The sequence below is a fragment of the Theropithecus gelada genome, chromosome 1 (genome assembly GCF_003255815.1).
Source record: "Theropithecus gelada isolate Dixy chromosome 1, Tgel_1.0, whole genome shotgun sequence".
In the NCBI taxonomy this organism is placed as follows: domain Eukaryota; kingdom Metazoa; phylum Chordata; class Mammalia; order Primates; family Cercopithecidae; genus Theropithecus; species Theropithecus gelada.
The window spans coordinates 208235339-208256165 of NC_037668.1; the positions used below are offsets into that span (position 1 = coordinate 208235339).

At 39.6% G+C, this 20827-nt stretch overlaps 1 protein-coding gene across 1 annotated transcript in view; it reads right to left on the minus strand.

Annotated features, from left to right (window-relative positions):
* TARBP1 (TAR (HIV-1) RNA binding protein 1) overlaps positions 1 to 20827 on the minus strand; it is an 84382-nt gene that overhangs the window by 31721 nt on the left and 31834 nt on the right. Inside the window, exons 12-20 of the mRNA XM_025356215.1 lie at positions 20023 to 20195; positions 13426 to 13523; positions 9653 to 9814; positions 6288 to 6502; positions 5621 to 5882; positions 5342 to 5530; positions 3767 to 3957; positions 3508 to 3579; positions 1869 to 1989 (exon numbers count right to left, since the gene is read on the minus strand). Of these exons, the coding sequence (XP_025212000.1) occupies positions 1869 to 1989; positions 3508 to 3579; positions 3767 to 3957; positions 5342 to 5530; positions 5621 to 5882; positions 6288 to 6502; positions 9653 to 9814; positions 13426 to 13523; positions 20023 to 20195 (1483 nt within the window). The remainder of the gene's footprint in view (positions 1 to 1868; positions 1990 to 3507; positions 3580 to 3766; positions 3958 to 5341; positions 5531 to 5620; positions 5883 to 6287; positions 6503 to 9652; positions 9815 to 13425; positions 13524 to 20022; positions 20196 to 20827) is intronic.

Below are 20827 nucleotides of genomic sequence, written 5' to 3' on the forward strand. Positions count from 1 at the left end.
TTTTCTTTTCTTAGAGAGGTAGTCTCACTCACTGTGTTGCCCAGGCTGGTTTCAAACCACTGACCTCAAGCAATCCTCCTGCCTCGGCCTCCCAAAGTGCTAGAATTACAGGCATGAGCCACCATGCCTAGCCCTGACCCGCTATCTAAATAGTTAAATACATAACATGTATTTTTGTTCTGATAGAATTCCCATACCCAGCTCCCATCACTTTAAACTCTACTCATCTTTTAGAAAATCAGTAACATACTATTTCCTCTGGGACATCTTCCTTGACTGCAATGCTACAGAGAGGGAACTGTTGCATAAAAACTATTTCCAAGGTTTTATATAATAAAGCTGACGTGCTACCTTCAGAAAAACAGAAGTACGATGAACACTCCTGTTTTAACAGAGGGACTGATATGAGTTCGGTAGTCATCCATACGTCCACACCAAGGTCAGAAAGGTAACTGTATCTGTCATTTAAACATACATGGGGAACAGAGCACCATGCTCAACTCTTCCCCTTCCTATTTAACTTGTCCCCAGATTTATTAAACCTGTTCTTCAGACACTATAATGTTCATTTAGAAATGATTTAGCAGGCTCAAAAACAACCTAGCTGGATTGTTTTTATCTGAATAAATAAGGAATTTTCATCAATCTTAGACAAACGTCACACACCCAGATCTAGAAATAACAATACATTACAATGGAAGGAAATCCTGGGATAATCTTTCACGGGTTCTCAAATCACAGCAATCAATTCCTAACATTTGAGGCCATTTTCTCAGTTTTTACTTTTTCATTCCATTTCTTACAGAAAGCAACATATGAATATAGCACTGAAAACATAACTGGGGCCAAGCACAGTAGCTCACACCTCTAATCCCAGCAGTTTGGAAGGCCAAGGCAAGAGGATCACTTGAGGCCAGGAGTTTGAGACCAGCCTGGCCAATATGGTGAAACCCTGTCTCTACTAAAAATACAAAAATTAGGCCAGGTGCATGGCTCACGCCTGTAATCCCAGCACTTGGGGAGGCCAAGGCGGGTGGATCACCTGAGGTCGGGAGTTCGAGACCAGCCTGACCAACATGGAGAAGCCCCATCTCTACTAAAAATACAAAATTAGCCGGGCATGGTGGTGCATGCCTGTAATCCCAGCTACTCGGGAGGCTGAGGCAAGAGAATCGCTTGAACCCGGGAGGCAGAGGTTGCAGTGAGCCGAGATCATGCCTTTGCACTCCAGCCTGGGCACTGAGCGAAACTCTGTCTCAAAAAAAAAAAAAATTAGCCGGGCAGAGTGGTGGGCACACCTATAATCCCAGCTACTCGGGTGGCTGAGGCAGGAGAATCACTTGAACCTGGGAGGTGGAGGCTGCAGTGAGCCGAGATCCGAGATCATGCCATTGCACTCCAGCCTAGAAGACAGAGCAAGACTCTGTCTCAAAAAAAGAAAAAACAAACAAACAAGCAAAAAACATAACCGGGTTTGACTGGCACTGGAAAATACAGAGTAAAGTACAGATGGTACAGGAAAAACATTACCATTATTGTTCTCTAAAACCAAACTTGAGTTGGACAATTACTAACCAAGATATTTTTTCTTTTTTCTTTTTGTAGAGACAAGGTCTCACTATGTTGCCCCAGCTGGTCTCAAACTCGTGGCCTCAAGCAATTCTGCTGCCTCGGCCTCCCAAAGTGCTAGGATTACAGGCGTGAGCCACAGTGTGACCTAATCAAGACTGAATTAAAAATACAGAACATAAACTTTGTGTTTTCTCCTGACAAAAGATATTTAGAAGTACATATTGTAGCAACATAAAGAGCAAATGTTGACCTCCGATTGTTAAAAACAAAGATAATTTAAAGTAAAATACACTTACTTTATCTAATAGCTTGATTGCAAGATCCTCCATAAACAACTTATGCGACATATTGGAACCATCTAATAAACACAGGAATTTGATGGCACAAATTCTCACATAATGGTCTTCTCTCTTAGTACTAAAAAAAGTGAATGATAAATTATGTTAATACATTTTGAAAACAGAAAGATAACATCAAATATTAGTTTCAAATATCATTACATGATCAAAACCTCTCAAAAGTTTTCTAAAGTTAAGTAGGTCCATACTTAATGACAATACTTTTTAATTTAGAATAGATAACAGAAGATAACAAATGAATATATTACAAGAAGGGTCTATACAGAAAGTATGAATGAGCACAAATCCATCCAGATTTCTGGAGAATCAATGCACATGCTGCTGAACCTCGCTCAATAGTGCCTTATCTGTGGACAAAACAGATCACAGCTCATGAGCCTGTCCCTGAAAGAGGACCACAGATACCTCCATTCACTCAGGGGCATGAATACGCATCAAACACGTCAATGGCCTGTCTCTACCACGCACTATCAGTGCACATTCTCCAACTGAGGGGCAAACTCGGGAAGCACTGTGCACTCTCAACACCCGGCATTTTCAGTAGCCAAATGTGGAAAGAGAAATTAAGTGAAATCGTTAGTATGTTCACATTCCATGATAATTGTTATAATGTGAATAAATATTTTAATTTGACAACAAAGCAACTGTCTAGTAGAAATCCTAATCAAATTATTTGGCAACTACCAACTAGAAAAAGTCACTTTTATTGCCACACTAAGCCAGCCAAGAAAAAATAACTAAAAACAATGAAAAAAACGTATATATTTAATGAGGAGTGACAGATGATTTAAAACGTAGTTAGGACTTTCAGAATAATAAATACTTTATGACTAAATATTATAATCATTTGATGTCCTAAACTCTAAAATTAGAGTGAATGATACAATGCTATTTTAATCTTCTTTATAAACACACATACACATTTTTGAAAGCCATGTGAAAAAATAAAACTTGAAAAAAAGCTACTTGACAAGCTCCAAAAAAATTAATTCAGTGGTTAGATAAAAATAGTCTTATCCCAGAAATCAAAACTTTAGGGCCTATCCCCACACTCATCGATTTGCACATATTAACTATGTACCACTTTTTACATGTCAATCATACCTCAATAAAGAGTTTTTAAAAAACTAAAAAACTTTAGTCTGTTCCAAGAGTAATTCTATTTTTGTGTGTAACATACTAACTTGTTAAGCGGTGAATTTTAATTTCATATTAAACTTTACGCCAAAAAAAGGACTGGAGAATAAAGTGTCTAAGCTGATGATCATCCCATCCCCGCAGAAGACAGACAGGGGCTTTACACGCTCCACAGTCATTTCCTTGTTTATGCTGGACTCTGCACTACACACTTTTAAAGTTTTATCAAATTCTAGTGAATACTGAAAGATGTAAAGACAATATATTAGCAAGGGACTATAATTTCTATCATACTTTTGAAGGCTCGTCCCATCTTATTAATACGTTAGATGTCACTAGCAACATTTATTAAATTTAGCAAACAGAGAATGTTTGTCATATGATGTTAAATTTTTAATATCTCATTTATGTGAAGACAGAGAAAATCTACCATACTTACTTTTCCATAACAATATTTGCCGCACAGTCATGTCCAAGGTTTTCTATGAAGGTCTGCACATCCTGAACAAGTCTTTCCATAAAAAACATTTGATAAAGAACAACAGGTTTTAAATAGAAAAACAATTAAATCCCCAAGGTTAAAGTTAACTAATAATTTATATTCTTCTAATTGAAAGCCTCAAAACAAAGACATAATTCTATACCGAAGTAGGCACTTAATACAAGTTATGACCAGCTGAAATAATAGCATCTTTTACCTCTGATCACGCCTAAACACAGTTCCAAATATACAAGCCTCAAGGATAAGTTCGCTGTAATTTTTAGCACTTGATAAAGATCCTTGGGACACATTTGAAGCAGACACTATCCAAGACTGACAGCAGTAACTTATCAGTGTATTGAAGACTCCAGTCTTTATAGCAGACATTTCAATTATCTTGTACATAATCTGGAATAAAATACAATGGTCATTTTATCCTTTGATTTAGTTTAAAAAAAAATCAGTGCTGCTAAAAACTGTTACTTAGTGTCAACATAATCATGAATAGTCTAACAACTGTTACATTCATTACTGTTAGAATAACTTTGCAAGATGATCAATAATCAGAGAGTGCTATTTCATCTCTTGATAATAAAAATAAATAAAACTTTACTGATAGTGATACTCAAACTCTTCAAGAGAAACAACTGCCCAAAGCAGCAGAATCAAAGGGGAAAAACACCTCACCCACACACATTCAGCTTCCTTTGTTTGCATTTTGCCAGTGGCCTTCCTTGGGCTGAGGCAGCAAAGACCAGCGTCTCTAAGTATGTACTGTGGGGCAGAAAAGGATCAAGAAAGGCAGCACAGGGCTGCAGAGAAATAATGGAATCTGACTTTCCCTGTTCCCCTGGGGATCAGGAGCTACAGTGGAATTCCACCTTGGTATGTTCCTATCTCAGTGGCTGCAAATGAAAATACCTCCATAAACTAGCAAGACCTTTTGATAAGGGTTACAGTCCGAAAAATATTTCTCTACACACACACACACACACACACACACACACACACAAAAAAAAAAACCTGAGCCAAAGTGCAATGACGAATGGCACCTGACATTTGCCTTCAAGTATCCGGGTGAAATGAGACTGATTGTGGAAAGAGCATGCCAACTCCTACTCAACCCTGCAATCAATTACATTGTCATGGAGGAATGACCGGCGTTGCTAGATTATCTCATTTTCCAAGAAATCCAGTTTTTCATACAGATTTCCCAACTCTTTTTTTTTTCGAGACGGAGTCTTGCTTAGTTGCCCAGTACAGTGGCGTGATCTCAGCTCACTGCAACCTCCGCCTCCTGGGTTCAAGCAATTCTCCTGCCTCAGCCTCCTGAGTAGCTGGGATTACAGGCATGCACCACCACACCTGGCTAATTTTTGTATTTTTAGTAGAGACAGAGTTTTGCCACGTTGGCCAGGCTGGTCTCGAACTCCTGACCTCAGGTGATCCACCTGCCTCAGCCTCTCAAAGTGGTGGGATCACAGGCATGAGCCACCATGCCTGGCCAGATTTCCCAACAATTAAATGTTGCCAGGTAATCAAAATTTTAAACACTGTATGAACCAAACAAACCATTTCTGAGGCAGATGTGGCTCCAGGCTACCGTTTTGTACCTTCTCTTCTACATCTGTCAGATATTCTCATTCTTACTCTTGATATTTAAGAAGGTTCAAAAATATTTTTGACTGAAGGAATAAAGAACCACAAATCTGAGAATATAACTCTCATGTTCTTCATGTGCTGAAGCTCACACACGTGAAAAGAAAAGCAAAAAGAAAAGAAAGGTAGTTACCTCTTTTATTTTGAAATATGCCTGGCCCTTGATTTTGGCAGCAATGGTAAGAACTTTGTTATCAAAAACAAACTGAACAAAAGCTTTTAAATTAGGCCAGAATATCAGCTGAGTGTTGCTTAAAGAAGATATAATTTTCCAAGCCATGTCAAAAGACTCCATGCAGAGTGATTCAGAGGAGGTCAGAAGCTGGTAGGAAAAAAAAATACATACTTATTTTAGAAACTTTGATCGCCACTCCTATAGTTCCTCTTCAACTCATGTTTCACTCTATCTTACCTTGGGAACCAACACTTTCAAGCAATGGAACACTGGTAAAACTTGATCAGAAGAAAGAACTGTGAGGGCTTCTAGTGCAGACTGCAAAGTCCTGATTGGCATCTGAACGGCAGGCAGAAATGGTTCCAGAATTTCACTCCCTGTGCTTGGTATAAGGGTGTGATATTTTTTCAACAGGAAAGAGAGGCACACCCATTGATCATGAATATATTGTGCAACTATTTTTCCCCATCCTTGGGAAGATGACGATTCTTCTAAAACACTGAAATAAAAAATAAAGTTACTAGGCCATACTTCCCCAACTTGCCTCCACGTCTTTTGCACGTAGCACACTATCCTTCTAAAGCGGGGGTATACAGATATAAATGGTCATTATCAAACAGCCTACCTACCGATAACTAAGGAAACCACATAAACCTTAATTTTCTAACTCCTCTGAAAGTAGGCACTTTTGCTCATGTTAAATGATTCAGAGAAAACTAGATGCAGAAAAGTCAGCAAGTCTCCAGCAACAGAAATGAATAACTCCAGTAACAGAGTTATACTACACTTTCATCCTGAATGGGGCTTCAGCTCCAAAATTCTGTAACTATATAAGCAATGTTGGGCAGTCATGAACCCCTGATGACAACAGAAATGGATTTTTAAGCCTTAACTTTCCCTGTACCTGGTACACTGCGAGGGATGAGCATAACTGCTCTGCTCCTCTGCGTGGGGCTTCTGCAGCGTCTGATTGAGCTGAAGAGAGGAAAGGAAGCTTTCCAGGGGCCCAGCATGGAGAGAGTCCAGCTGCAGCTCAGGCTTCTGGTCTATGGCCTCACACACCATGGCCAAGGCAGCCATGCTCACTACTCTCTGAATCTGATTTCCAAGTGTTGGCTCCTGAAAAGGAAATGTGACAATGTTTTATTTAATATGCGCAAGTCTTAATCAGTAAGGACCTCAGTTGCCAGTCTATGGAAAGCTCAGGCTCTCCTTTTTCCTCTTCCTGCCTGCTCCAGAATATCAGGAGAAATAAAAGGAAATCCAACACACATCATTCACTTCCACTACTTCTCTACAGATTGGGAGTGAACAATTTTAAAGTAGCAATAAGAACTCAGCAATTTAGATTAAGACAACAATGAGATCTTTTCATTTGGTAAACCGGTAACTGGAACTAGTAGATGACAGATTTGTTATGTACAGAACCCAAAGCTGTGTGTAAGTCCTTCTCGACCTTTCTCCTGGTCGCATACACATCTGCGTGCAGCATTCCTATGGGTGAGCCTTATTTTAATTGTCTGTTGAAACAAGTTAAAAAAAAATATAAAAGACTCCAGGTTACAAATAATTCCTTCAATCAGCAGCACACTACTTTTGGAGAAGTCACACAGCCCAGCAGTTAAGAGCTGGACTCAGGAACCACAAAGCCCAGGTCTGAATCCTAGCTCTGTGCTACTACCAGTATGAGTGTAGACATACTGCACCTTAGTTTTCTCATCTGTGAAATGGGAACAGTGAAAGAATCTACTTCATGGGGTTACTGTGAAGATTAAGCAAATGGGTTACTGCATGTAAAACACTCGGAACTCTACATGTAGGAAAGGAGGGTAGCCAAGACCACCTGGTCTATACTTAAAGAGAAAATCAACAATCTCTCACCAAGCTAGGAGTGCAGGCAAGAAGTCAGACACAGAAAACAACAGCACTGAGAGACTACAGCAGTTCTCTCAAATACTGCCAACCAGTAATGTCTGCATCAGAAAGGAAATTTCTATTTATTCCATACCCCTCCCTCACTCTCCAAAAATAAATCAACCATCTCTACAAAAAAATTTTACATATCAACACTGCCAACATATGAAATAGAATTTAGCGTTACCTTTGGGCCAACTACGGTTCCCACTAACCTTAATGTAATTCAGTGAATTACTAAAGGAAGCCGATTTTTAAGAATAAGAGTTACTGTGGCATGGTTCATGGTTTGGCTGTATATTTAGAACTCACAATGTTCTTTCATAACACTAACAGACTAATAGGTACCAGACAGGATGCCGAAATATTAATCATCTTCCTTATCATTTCCTCCTAGAATAAAATTAAATTATTAAAGCAATCGAGTATCTTCTTTGTTTTTCTTAGTAGCCTGGACTAGTTAGACTGATTGAGTTCAACTTATTAAACACTTACCACATGTTAAGTGAAAATGGCTTTTATTGAGGCCTTTCTATCTGCCAGGTACAGTTCTAAAGATTTAACATGTATGAACCTTCTTTAATTCCCACATCAGCTCTATAATCCCCATGTTGCAGGTGCAGTAAATGAGACACAGAGGGGTTAAATAATGTAGGTCACCCAGTTAGCAAAAATAAAGCCAGAATTCAAACCCAGCAACTCTAACTCCAAAGCCTGTGCTCTTCATTGCTAAGCCTTATTGTGCTATGTTCAAGAAATGCCTTGACCAGGCGTGGTGGCTCATGCCTGTAATCCCAGCACTTTGGGAGGCCAAGGCGGGTGGATCACCTAGGTCAGGAGTTTGAGACCACCCTAGCCAACATGGTGAAACTCCATCTCTACTAAAAATAAAAAAATCAGCCAGGCGTGGTGGCAGGCACCTATAATCACAGCTACTCGGGAGGCTGAGGCAGGAGAATTGCTTGAACCCAGGGGGGCGAGGTTGCAGCGAGCCAATGGCACCACTGCACTCCAGTCTTGGCAAAAGAGCGAAACTCCGTCTCCAAAACAAAACAAAACAAAACAAAATGCCTTCAGACCAGGCACGGTGACTCACACCTACAATCCCAGAACTTCAGGAGGCTGAGGCAGGCAGATCGCTTGAGGTCAGAAGTTCGAGACCACCCTGGCCAACATGGCAAAACCCCATCTCTATTAAAAATACAAAAATTAGCCCGGCATGGTGGCATACACCTATAGGTCCAGCTACTCGAGAGGTTGAGATAGAATTGCTTGAACCCAGGAGGTTGAGACTGCAGTGAGCCAAGATCACACCACTGCACTCAGTCTGGGTGACAGAGACAGACTCTGTCTCAAAAAAAAAAAAAAAAAAAAAAGGAAAAGATATATATGCATACATTACTCCAAAAACAAGAAAGATGGAAATACACACTATAAATGAGGCATAAAGAGCAATAGGAAGATGAAGGAGAGTGAGATACTAATCGATGAAGACCGCTAAGAGAAAAGAGATTCCAACTGGTCCATAAAAGGGGGGACCAGATGCTGAAAAGTATATGCTGGAGGAGAGGGCACTCATTCTCCACGGAGAGACCAGACTGAATGACAGCCTCCAGGAGGAAGACAAGACACATGCTTGTGATCTGTAAAACTCTAAGTAGCCTAGAGTGGCTGCAAAGTCATGGCACTGTGGGAAGGAGGGGGAAAGGCAGTGGACAGTGGACAGCTGGGCTGAAAAATGAGGTAGGAAACCAAGCATGGAGGGCAATAATGTCAGACTATAAAATGTCCTTTACTGGACACATTTGGGCAAAAGACCTAGTACAGGTGAAATGTCTGTATCTAAATGATTTTAAGATCGATGCCGCTTATATGTTTAGTATTATATTAACAGCATCACCTGCAATCTCAGTACTTTGGGAGGCCGAGGTGGGTGGATCACGAGGTCAGGAGTTCGAGACCAGGCTGGTTAACATGGTAAAACCCATCTCTACTAAAAAATACAAAAATTAGCCAGCCATGGTGGCACGCACCTGTAATCCCAGCTACTCAGGAGGCTGAGGCAGGAGAATCACTTGAACCCAGGAGGTGGAGGTTGCAGTGAGCCAAGATGGTGCCATTGCACCCCAGCCTGGGTGACAGAGCAAGACTCCGTCTCAAAAAAAAAAACAAAAAAAAAAAAAACAACAAAAAAAGTATCAATCTTAACCACATCTTATCACCAGAGGGTACTATTTTAAAACTGAATTTTAGTTAATGCTTTGTATGGTATCAAAACAGTGTATAAGAACTGAGTATGTATTCCCTGTATGCCTTATTCAAGATAACTGCAAACCTGGAATCAAAGAGGCTTACCTGTCCACTGTCCATCTCCTGAAGATGCTGAATGGATGCATTTTTCAAAAGAGAAATAACTCTCCAAATAGGGTTACCCCTTTTCCACCCAACCTTCAAATGCAGATTTATAAGCTCAGTTAACACCATCAGGTATAAATGGCAACGGTCCAGATCTGAAACCTAAGACAAGGATTAAAACACTTACGGGTACAAGCAAGATTCACGATTTTCACAAAACCACAAGCCTTCAGGCAGGAAAAGTTTACTTAAAAGACCACAACAACTACACTGATGAGAAAATAAGTTCTTTTCTCCAAGCAGCCTTCCATAACCTCCCATGCAGAGCTAAGGACTTCCTTCTCTGTGCTTACACAGTGACTGTGCATTCAGCACAATTACGGTGCATTTCACAATTGAGTCATCTCTCTCCCCACCTATGAGGGAGACCTTAGATAGCAGAAACTACCATCTACCAATTCTTACGTCCCAGGGCTAGTACATCATAAATAATAATGACAACGGTTATAGCAATGACTACTTCCATTGTTTACAAAAATCACTTCTCACAAAAAAGATCACTGTCCCACTTTTGTAAGACAACTAAGTTTCAGGGAAGTTAAACAACTTGCCCAATAGCTCAGAGCCAGTAAGAGGGACAGCATTAAATGCAAATTTTTTGACTCATAAACCCAGAAAAAAATGGGTTCAGCTCTACTATGCACTAGCCTTGTGACATAGGACAAGTCATTTAACTTTTCATTACTAAGCCTTATTGTGTTAAGGTCTCATAATCCAGGTGGGGAGATGGATGACTCAATTGTGAAATGTGCCATAATTGTGCTGAATGCACAGTCATTGCCTAACCTTGTCCTTGTCCATAATATAGAGATAGTAATATTTATCCATCACAGAGTTTCTGAAGGTATCAGTGGGAGAAACTATTACTATATGAATATATTATTACTATACCAGAAGAGGCCTCCTATGGCACATAGAAAGCACACAGGAAGTAATTTGATCAGTTTTTACTGAGCAACCACTGGATGCCTAGCACTTTGCCAGGTGCTAGGATACAGTGCAGGCAGAAGGTAACAATGACAAGACTGAACAAAAGGGCAAGAGTGAGGGATGAAGCTACCAGGGAGGGTTCCTAAGTTTTTGGCTTAAGAAACTGGCGGGATGGTGGGACATTCACTGCGACAGGGACCTGGAGAACCTCCTGTAGGAACGATGATGAGGGGGTCAGTTTTGAACAGTGTGAGAAATTTGACTGACACCATCGGAGAGCAAGCGACTGAGGGTGTTAAGCTCAGAAGGGTGGTCTGAGGTGGAGACAGAGATTTGAGGGTCCCTGGCAGAACTGAAGCTGGGGATGTAGATGAGATCATCAAGTGACAGGGGAGAGAAAGAGAAAAGAAAGGGACACAGCCAAGCTTTAAAGAGCTCTGGCTTCAAAGGTTAGGAAGCAGAGAATGGACATTCAAAGAAGAAATGGAAATAATGGCCAGAAAGATGCAGGGGCTGGGGTAAGGAGAAGCATGAGAGAACGACATCATAGAAGTTAAGCAGCGTTTCAAGCGGGAGGTGGTCAGCAGTGTCCACTGGAACAAAAGAATCAAGAAAAATATAGTTTGGAAAGTATCCATTAAGTTTATGACAAAGAGTCGCTGACAACTTTAGCGAGAGTCATTTCTGTGTTGTAACAAAGATAAAACCAAATTAGAATTAAATTGAGTCTGCTTAAAGAGAAGGACATAGGGTGCTAGAAGGGAACATGAAATTGAGAGAGGGTTCTTTTAAAATGAGGGACCCTTGGCTGGGCGCCGTGGCTCACGCCTGTAATCCCAGCACTTTGGCAGGTCAAGGCAGGCAGATCACCTGAGGTCAGGGGTTCAAGACCAGCCTGACCAACATAGTGAAACTCCATCTCTACTAAAAATACAAAAATCAGCCAGGCATGTTGGTGTACACCCATGATCCCAGCTACTCGGGAGGCTAAGGCAGGAGATCGCTTGAACCCGGGAGGTGGAGGCTGCACTGAGCCGAGATCGGGCCACTGTACCACAGCCTGGGCAACAGAGCAAGACTCCATCTCAGAAAAATAAAAAATAAATAAATAAATAAAATGAGGGACCCTCAAACCTGTTAAAATGCTCATGAAAAGAATTCAGGGGAAAAGCAGTCGTTGAAAACACAAGAAAGAAGATAATCAATAGTGTAAAATGCTTAAGAAAATAGAAATGGATGAAATCCCAATTTTCTTACTCTCTTGTAACAAAGGGAAAACAGGGAGGATGGATTCAGGTGTGGGTGAGCATATAGCCTAAGTCCATACATCTGGCAACTGGAAATTGAGAGCATTCCAGCCGGACAGCCACTATTTCCTCTGTGAACTAAGAGAGGCAGTGGCGTAGCAGCTGCAGTGCAAAGACTGAAGGTCATCTGTCTTTCCAACTCAATGGCCTCACATTGGTAGGTTGAAATCGGCCATGGAAATTGGTAAATACTACAGAGGCAGGCTCTTTTTTCCCCTAGAGTCAGTCATTAAACACTGACCAGCACACTGCTGACAGGGGTAACTGTGGGAAGAGAATGCTATTAAACTCTAAGCTACTAAACAAACGTGCTTAATTGGAAATTCTAATTAATTTATTAAAGAATGGCTTTTTCAAAACAATTTAAAACTATCATATATGGAATTACTTTTTAAAATCTTTGCATCTAAAAGATAAAATAACATCAAGCTTTCCCTTTAAGCTATATTTAGCTTCAAAATCCAAACAAACAAAAACATGTTATATAACGGGGCATCATATAAGCATAAGGGAGGGTCATTAAACTTCTTTTATATATGTTTGGAAATTTCCCATATAAAAAGGTAAAAATAATACTGAAGATAAAAAGTGGTATTGGAGCAAAACTTAAATTTTAAAGTTACTTAGATATTTAAATGACTTCTTGGTTAAATACATACACCGACTATGTACCCACAAAAATTAAAAATAAATAAATGACTTCTTAAAAATTTAGGTGTACTAGAATTCATATTAATGATTGCTTGACAAACATTAAGGAAGATAGAGATAAATATTCCCCACTCCAAAGAGATTTTCGTAATAGTTTCCTTGCCTTTCTATAATAAAAATCTCAAGTCTTTCAGTCGAATACTTGTATTTTTATATTTTCATACCTGCGTAAGCTGTCAAACAAATGTATTAATATTTAATTGGGTATTTAAAAGCATTCAAATTATTTCAACATTTGTCCCCAGATATTTTAAACAAACAAACAAAAAATTAACAGACATATCAGAACTGGTATTTTCAAGGTATTCTTTAAGGGGAAAAGCTTGTTTAGATGTCCTAAAAGAACAATTATGTACAGTCTAGAGAGAGAGAGGACAGCTACAGTCACAGAGCATCCTTAACACACGCACCCCCACTCAGGGTCTGGTCTCAAACCTGCCACATCAGAATCTCGGGATATGGGCCCCAAAATGCACTGAATGTGTGTAGTACTTCAAATATGTTACATCATTTGAAACTCTCCAAACCCTTGGATGTAAACGGGGTGAGGCTCAGAAGATCTATGTAACTTGCCCAAGGTCATAGCTAACAATACAGACAGAATTGGAACTAGAAGACTCCAAAGTCTAAGTTTTTTTCTGCTGCTCCCTAAGACCGTTTCTTGAGAAAATTAATTTTTCTTTTCAATTTAATACAGTGTCAGTGATCACTGAAATATTGGTGAAAAGAATGAAAGAAATGAAAGTTACTCCAATGAATACTTACACTATTTAGCTCATTCATAGTAAGTCGTCTGAGAATAAATTCAGAAATGCTCTCTGTAGTAGACATGACAAAGTTCTGAAGAACAGTAAACACCTCATCTGTATGGGGGAAAAATGCATGCAACTAAAATGATAGCAGTTCTTTGGTACAAAACACACCAAATATTCTAGTAAATGTACAACTGGGCTAAGCAAGTGAATCACTTGCCAAAAATAAACTGCAAAAATATAATCATTATTCGCCCCATGGGGAAAGCTATACTTAACCTTAAGTCACTTAGGAGTCCCAGTTGTAGGTAGAATGGATCAGGGACACTCTTCCCTCCACCACTGAACACAGCTATAAACCCTGGACAGAATGCACGAAGCAGCTATTTGAAAACTCGACAAGGAAAAAATAGCAGGTGGATTCAGACAGAAGTAACACTGAACAGTGGTGAGTTTACTAATGTTTCTCCCTCTGGTCCTCCTCCCAGTTGTAACCAGATGCAGAAGCAGTCAACAAGGTGGGCAGCAGAATGGGCGCCAGCTTTCTGGTCAGGGAATGACCAAGGAACCTTCAAACAAACTCCTAGAATTAATAAGTCCTTCAGCAAGGTCACAGGATACAAGGTCAACAAACCGAAATCAATCATATTTCTATACATTAGTAACATATAGTTAAAAATTGAAAATTTTAAAACTATCAATTACAACAGCTTCCCCTCAAAAGAAACAGTTATAAATCTTACAAAACCTGTGTAAGATCTATATGCTGAAAACTATAAAACTCTGATAAAAAAAAATCGAAGACAACCTAAGTAAATGTAGAGATGGGCCAGGCGCGGTGGCTTATACCTGTAATCCCAGCACTCTGGGAGGCTGAGGTGGGCAGATCACCTGAGGTCAGGGGTTTGAGACCAACCTGGACAACATGGCGAAACCTCATTTCTACTAAAAATACAAAAATTAGCCAGGCATGGTGGTGAGCGCCTGCAGTCCCAGTTACTTGGGGGGCTGAGGCAGCAGGATTGCTTGAATATGGGAGGTGGAGGCTGCAGTGAGCTGAGATTGCACCACTGTACTCCAGCCTGGGCGACAAACTGAGACCCTGTCTCTAAATAAATAAATGTACGGAAATACCATATTCATGCACTAAAAGTTTCAGCATAAGAAAGCAATTCCCCACAAACTGATCTATGTATTTAATGTAATTCCAGTCAAGATCCCAGCAGACCTTTTTTTTTGTAGGTACATATAAGTTGATGATATAATTTATATGGAAAGGTAAAGGAACTAGAATAGCTAAAAATATTTTGGGACAAAAAAGAATTTGAAAGAACCACACTACCTATTTTAAGACTTACTATAAATCTACAGTAACCAAAACCTTGTGGTATTGGCAAAGGAATAAACACTTAGATCAAAAGAACAGAATACAGTCCAGAATTACACCAATACCAATACAGCCAAATTAATTATTTGTAAACAATTTTTTGAGATAGAATTCACAGAGCACTCAATTCCCCTATTAAAGGTATCTAATTCAATGGTTTCTCGTACAGTCACAGATATGTGCAACCATCACCACAGTCAACATTAGAACATTTCATCACCACAAAGAGAAATCTCATACCCTTTAAATCATCAGGCCCTTAACCCCTGTTTTTTCCCAGCCCTAAGCGACCCCAGTCTACTTTCTGTCTCTATAGATTTGCCTATTCCGGACACTTCATTTAAATAAGATCATATAATATGTGATCTTTAGTGATCACCTTATGATAACGTTTTCAAGGTTTATTCATGTTGTAGCATGTATTACTACTTCATTCCTTTTTATGGCTGAATATGTATAAACCACATATTATCCATTCATCTACCCATCTACTTTGGATTGTTTCCATCACGGCCAATTCATTTTTGACAAAAGTACAAAACAATTCAACAGAGAAAGGATACTCAGGCTCTCCAACAAATGGTGCTGGTGCAACTACACACCTAAAGGCAAAAAAACTAACCTTGACCTAAACCTTACACCTTAAAAATTAATCCCTAAATATATCATAAATCTAAAAGTAAAATAATAAACTAAGGAGAAATCCTGTATGACCTGGGGCTAAGGCAGAGTTCTCACTCATAATACCTACTGCATGATCCATAAAACAAAACAAAAATAAACTGGATTTCATCAGAATAAAAACTTGGGTCTGCAAAAGACACTATTAAGAAACTGAAAAGATAAGCTGCAGACACGAAGAAAATATGTGCAAACCACGTATCTGACAAAGTACTAACTAGGCAGAAGATTTAATAGACACCTCACAAAATGCTGTATTATCATTCTGAGTGTTCATTAAGAGATTACATGTATTAAAAATTAATTTTAAATTTTCATGTTACCCAGGGGCTATATGGCCTCTGGAGTATCTCATGAGTCACTTGCCAGGTCAAGAAGCCACCAGCAAATGACTGGAAAGTAAAAGCCTTTATTAAAAAATTCAAAACTATAACCAATGAATATGGGAAAAACAGAATACTCTTATTTTCCATATTCCATACTACTCTTTCTGCCTTTTCGTTCTCCTATATATACAGTCAACTCTTTAAATATCAAACTCACATTAATAGCATAAAGTAGTTTTATTTCCCTTGTATACAACCAAACTCATTCAATTAAAATAAATTTGAGATTTCAAGGGAAAGCTTAGGCCTTGGAGAAGAGAGAACAAAATGATATGAAGAAAAGTAGCTGCCTTCAAGGCAACCAATATTATCATCCCTACCCCAGGGGTTCCTCTTAATTACCACAATACAAAAGAGCCTCTGTCTCACCCTCAAGGCACATCCCTTGGTCACTGCCACATCTCTGAATTTAATACCCTGTCACAATATACAAATTGTGGGCAAAAGTTCAAGCCAGAATAAAAATTATGGTTTGGGGCCAGGCCCAGTGACTCATGCCTATAATCCTCATGCCTGTAATCCTAGCACTTTGAGAGGCCGAGGCAGGCAGATCACCTGAGGTTGGGAGTTCGAGACCAGCCTGACCAACATGGAGAAACTAAAAATACAAAATTAGCCGGACATGGTGGCGCATGCCTGTAATCCCAGCTACTCGGGAGGCTGAGGCAGGAGAATCACTTGAACCTGGGAGGCAAATGTTGCAGTGAGCCGAGATCGTACCATTGCACTCCAGCCTGGGCAACAAGAGCGAAACTCCATCTCAAAAAAAAAAAAATTATGGTTTGGTTTCCTTCCCTATGCCTCATATAATTTGTAGTAGTAAACTGAATCCCAAAAGAAGTGGTACCAGAATTGGTCAAAAAGCGATCACAGTCAAAATCATGATGAAGTAGCACTTTATATCCATTAGGATGGCTATTATTTTTTAAAGCCCATTAATGAGTGTTGGAGGATGTGGAAAAACTGGAACCCTTGTGCACTACTGGTGCAAACGTAAAATGGTTCAGCCACTGTGGAAAAGTGTATGGCAGTTCCTCAAAAAATGAAACAGAATTACCATATGATACAGAAATCCCACTCCCAAAAGAATTGAAAGCAGGGACTCAGACAGATGTTTGTACACCCATGTTCACAGCAGCATTATTCACAAAAGAGAAGGTGAAAAAAAATCCCATTGTTCATCAACAGAAGAATGGATAACTAAATATAATCTAGCCAAAAAACAGAATACTATTCCGCTTTTTAAAGGAATCAAAGTATGATACATGCTACAATATGGATGAACCTAGAAGAAACGATGTTCAGTGAAATAAGTCAGACACAAAAGGACAAATGCTGTATGATTCCACTTCTAGGACGTACCCAGAGGAGTCAACCTCATAGAGACAGAAAGTAGAATGGTGACTGCCAGGACCTGGGGAAACAGGAAAATGGGGAATTAGTGTTTGACGAGTACAGAGTTCCAGTTCAGGAAGAGGAAAATTGGAGATGGATGATAGTGATGGCTGCACAACAGTGTGGATGTACTCTATGTCACAGAACTGTACACTCACATATAGTGAAAATGTAAACTTCATGTATAAAACTATCTATGTGTAAAACTATGTATAAAAAGCTATGTCAGGAAGAAAAGTTCCAGTAGACAAGAGATTACTCCCACAAAAAAAGCGAGACTCAGCAAAGAAGACCAGCCCACCACAGTGACCAATTCAGCCATCAGTGAGGACAGAAGCAGTAATAATTACTGAAGGCTCATATAATCCAGTGTAATGAAAGGGAAGCTGTATTGTAACTAAAAGTATGTTTCCTCAAATTTAAAAATAAACATTATACGGTTATTGCAGATTAAACATATAATCATGGAAACATCATTTTACAAAAACTGTATCTGCAGAACGGCAATCCCTGAATCTCATCTGATTAGGCACAGTAAAGTGGTATTGCACATCACAGGCTGGAGGAAAACACAGCCGTCTGGATGCCGTCACGGTGGATTCACGATCGAAACTTCAGGGGCGCGCTCAGCAAGCCCAGCAATCCTACAGTACTGCCTTAGAGCACTCACAAAGCCTCCTTCCCAGACAGATGCTTATACCCTGTCCTCACATTGCCAACACTTCCACCCCCACCCTCACTCTATCTCCTCTTTCCTTAAAAAACCAGAATAAGTTAGAAAAGAACTTCTATGACCTCCTATATCCACCCACCTGCACTTATCTCTATCAGTGCTCCTTCTGGAACCTTCTAGAACCACTTGTGTCCTGGATTCCATACACTCTCACCTATGCTTGGATGCCAGTCAGCAAATACCACCTCTTTATGTCTTCAAAACCTCCCACAGTGAAATCATTTCCAACAGCACATACACATGGTTATATTCACCTCTTAAGGAAACAAAAAAACCTTCTTGTTCCTCACCACCAACGGCCCCATTCCTCTGCCCCTCCACACAAAAAACTCGCTATTTTACTCACTATTTTCATTTCTCTCCCTGAGCGGTCCCCACCACTGCCCCAGATTGCTTCCGTCGAGGTCGCCACTGATTTCCACATTGCTAACTTGGACGGTCAATTCCCAGTCCTTCCGTCAGGGCATCAGCAGCCTCTGGTGTGGGATACTGCCCTCCTTCAGGAAACACATTCTTCACTGGCTTCCTGGTTTTCCTCCTCTCTGGCTATGAATTCCCCTAGGTATCCTCTGCTGTTCCTCTTCACTTCCCTACCCTCTAGCATTGGTGTCCCCAAGGTACTTGGACCCCTTCTCCATCTACACTTGCTACCCTAACACTCTCATCCAGTCTCACGACTTTAAATACCACCTGTATGTTAATGACCCCCAAGTTTCTATCTCTAACTCATAAATTCGATAAGAGGGAAGATCTTAGGTTGTCTTCTTATTACAAAGAGTAATAATAATAGGAGTAGGAGGAAACTTTGGGAGGTGAAAGATACGTCTATGGCCTTGATGGTGGTGATGGTTTCACAGGTGTATACCTATCCCCAAATTCATCAAGTTGCATACATTAAATATGTAAAGCCTTTTAACATGTCAATTATACCTCAATAAAGTAGTTAAAAAAATAATATCTTGTTGAGAAATATCTATATATGTGCTAAAAATCCTTTTCTAAAATGCATGGATGTAATAAAAGTCAAAACAGGAAGACAAAGAGTAACAGGAGGGCACTAAACAGGTAAATTCATTCTCAGGTTGCACGTGAGAACACAGGTGTTTAATTACTTTGCATCCTAACTTATATATAACTTACATATCACACATTATTTTGTTTGTATCCAAAATTACGGCAATTTTTCAAGGGCACGTGTGAGCCAGTTCTACACTGAAAGCACTGAGCATAGGAGTAAATAATCAGGACAGCTCCAATGAATTCAAATATATGCCCTTAAGGAGCTGAAAGTCTTCTAAAAATTTACTGTATTTTCATAGCATTTGGTTCTGCTACTATCATTATAAAAAAACAGGATATTTCATAAGCATATATTCAAATATAATCGTATCAATTTTATTCTCAGGTTTAACCTAATACTAATGCTCCTCTAGAATTTTTAAATACGAAATTTCTAAAACTGCAAATGACACTGGTCAGGAAGGACTGGGAGGTTCACCTGTCGCTACTCTCATCTCTGATGTCTATGGGTTTTCAACTGCTGTTTTACATACCTTAGTTTAAGAGAGAAGAAGGAGCTCAATGCTTCTACCTATTATCACTAACTTTCTCTGTGAAGTATTTTCTACTTAAAAGGTACTCAAAGATGAACATATTTAAAGACAAGTAATTATAAAATCACTGCCACTCTCATGCTTTAGCAGAGTAGCAATCAGAAATGGATCCTGCTTAAACATATACAAAATAGTGACCATTTAAAATGGTCTGGAAATCAATAAGCACACATAAATTTTTCTAAAAAGCAAATGAAATTACATTATAGTAACCAACGCATGTAAACCACTAGAATGTCAACTCACGAGAACAGATAGTTGCTCCTTCAACACTGTATCCCCAGCGCCACTGCGAGATTCTCAATACATTATTTACTGAGTTAAGTCTTCTATTTTAAAAAGTCAGAAATTTCTTCTCACTCTAAATACCAATGCTGCATCAAGCAAGACACCAAGAGAAACAACTTATCCTCACCATCCTGGGCACTGGAACCTTTCAACCTGCATGTGTTCAACAGCTTCAACAGCAACTGGAGGCATCTGTCAGTCTTCAGCAAGGGCATGTAGGCATTGGTACCAAACTTCATAAGCACATCCAGAAGAGGATCTAAGAATATCCGTAATACATTCTCTGTTCTCTGCTTTCCACTAGACATTAAAAGACATGCCAAAATCAACCATTTCAAAAGCATAAGCAAATTGTTTCCCGCCTATAATTGGGTGAAAACTGGTTAGCTAACGGATCCAATTAGACAAAGTTACTCTCATGAAAGACTCAGACAACCAGCAGCTATGAGGACTCATCTTCTGGTCCGTGCTTTCCCCACTATAGCGACTCACTAAAGAAGGCACAGGGAAGAACTACCATCCTCAATGCCAGGCACCAGCAGGAAGGAAATCCTATACCCAATTTATGTGTAAATTAAATTGATGAGACCCTGCTTCCATAATACAAAGATATAAAACCAAAACAAACATAAGTTAGTCAAGGAAATAGAACATGTTTTTAAAAATCCAAAACAAACAAAAACAACTAAGGATTCATTAAAAACTGTTATAACCGACTTTTTTTTTTTTTTTTTTTTTTTTTCAGATAGGGTCTCACTCTGTCGCCCAGGCTGGAGTGCTACGGTGTGATCACAGCTCGCTGTGGCCTCAACCTCCCAGGCTCAAGCAATCTTCCCACATCAGCCTTCTAAGAGGCTGAGACCACAGGTGTGAGCCACCATGCCCGGCTAATTTTTTAATTTTTGCAGAGACAGGGTCTCACTTATTTTCCC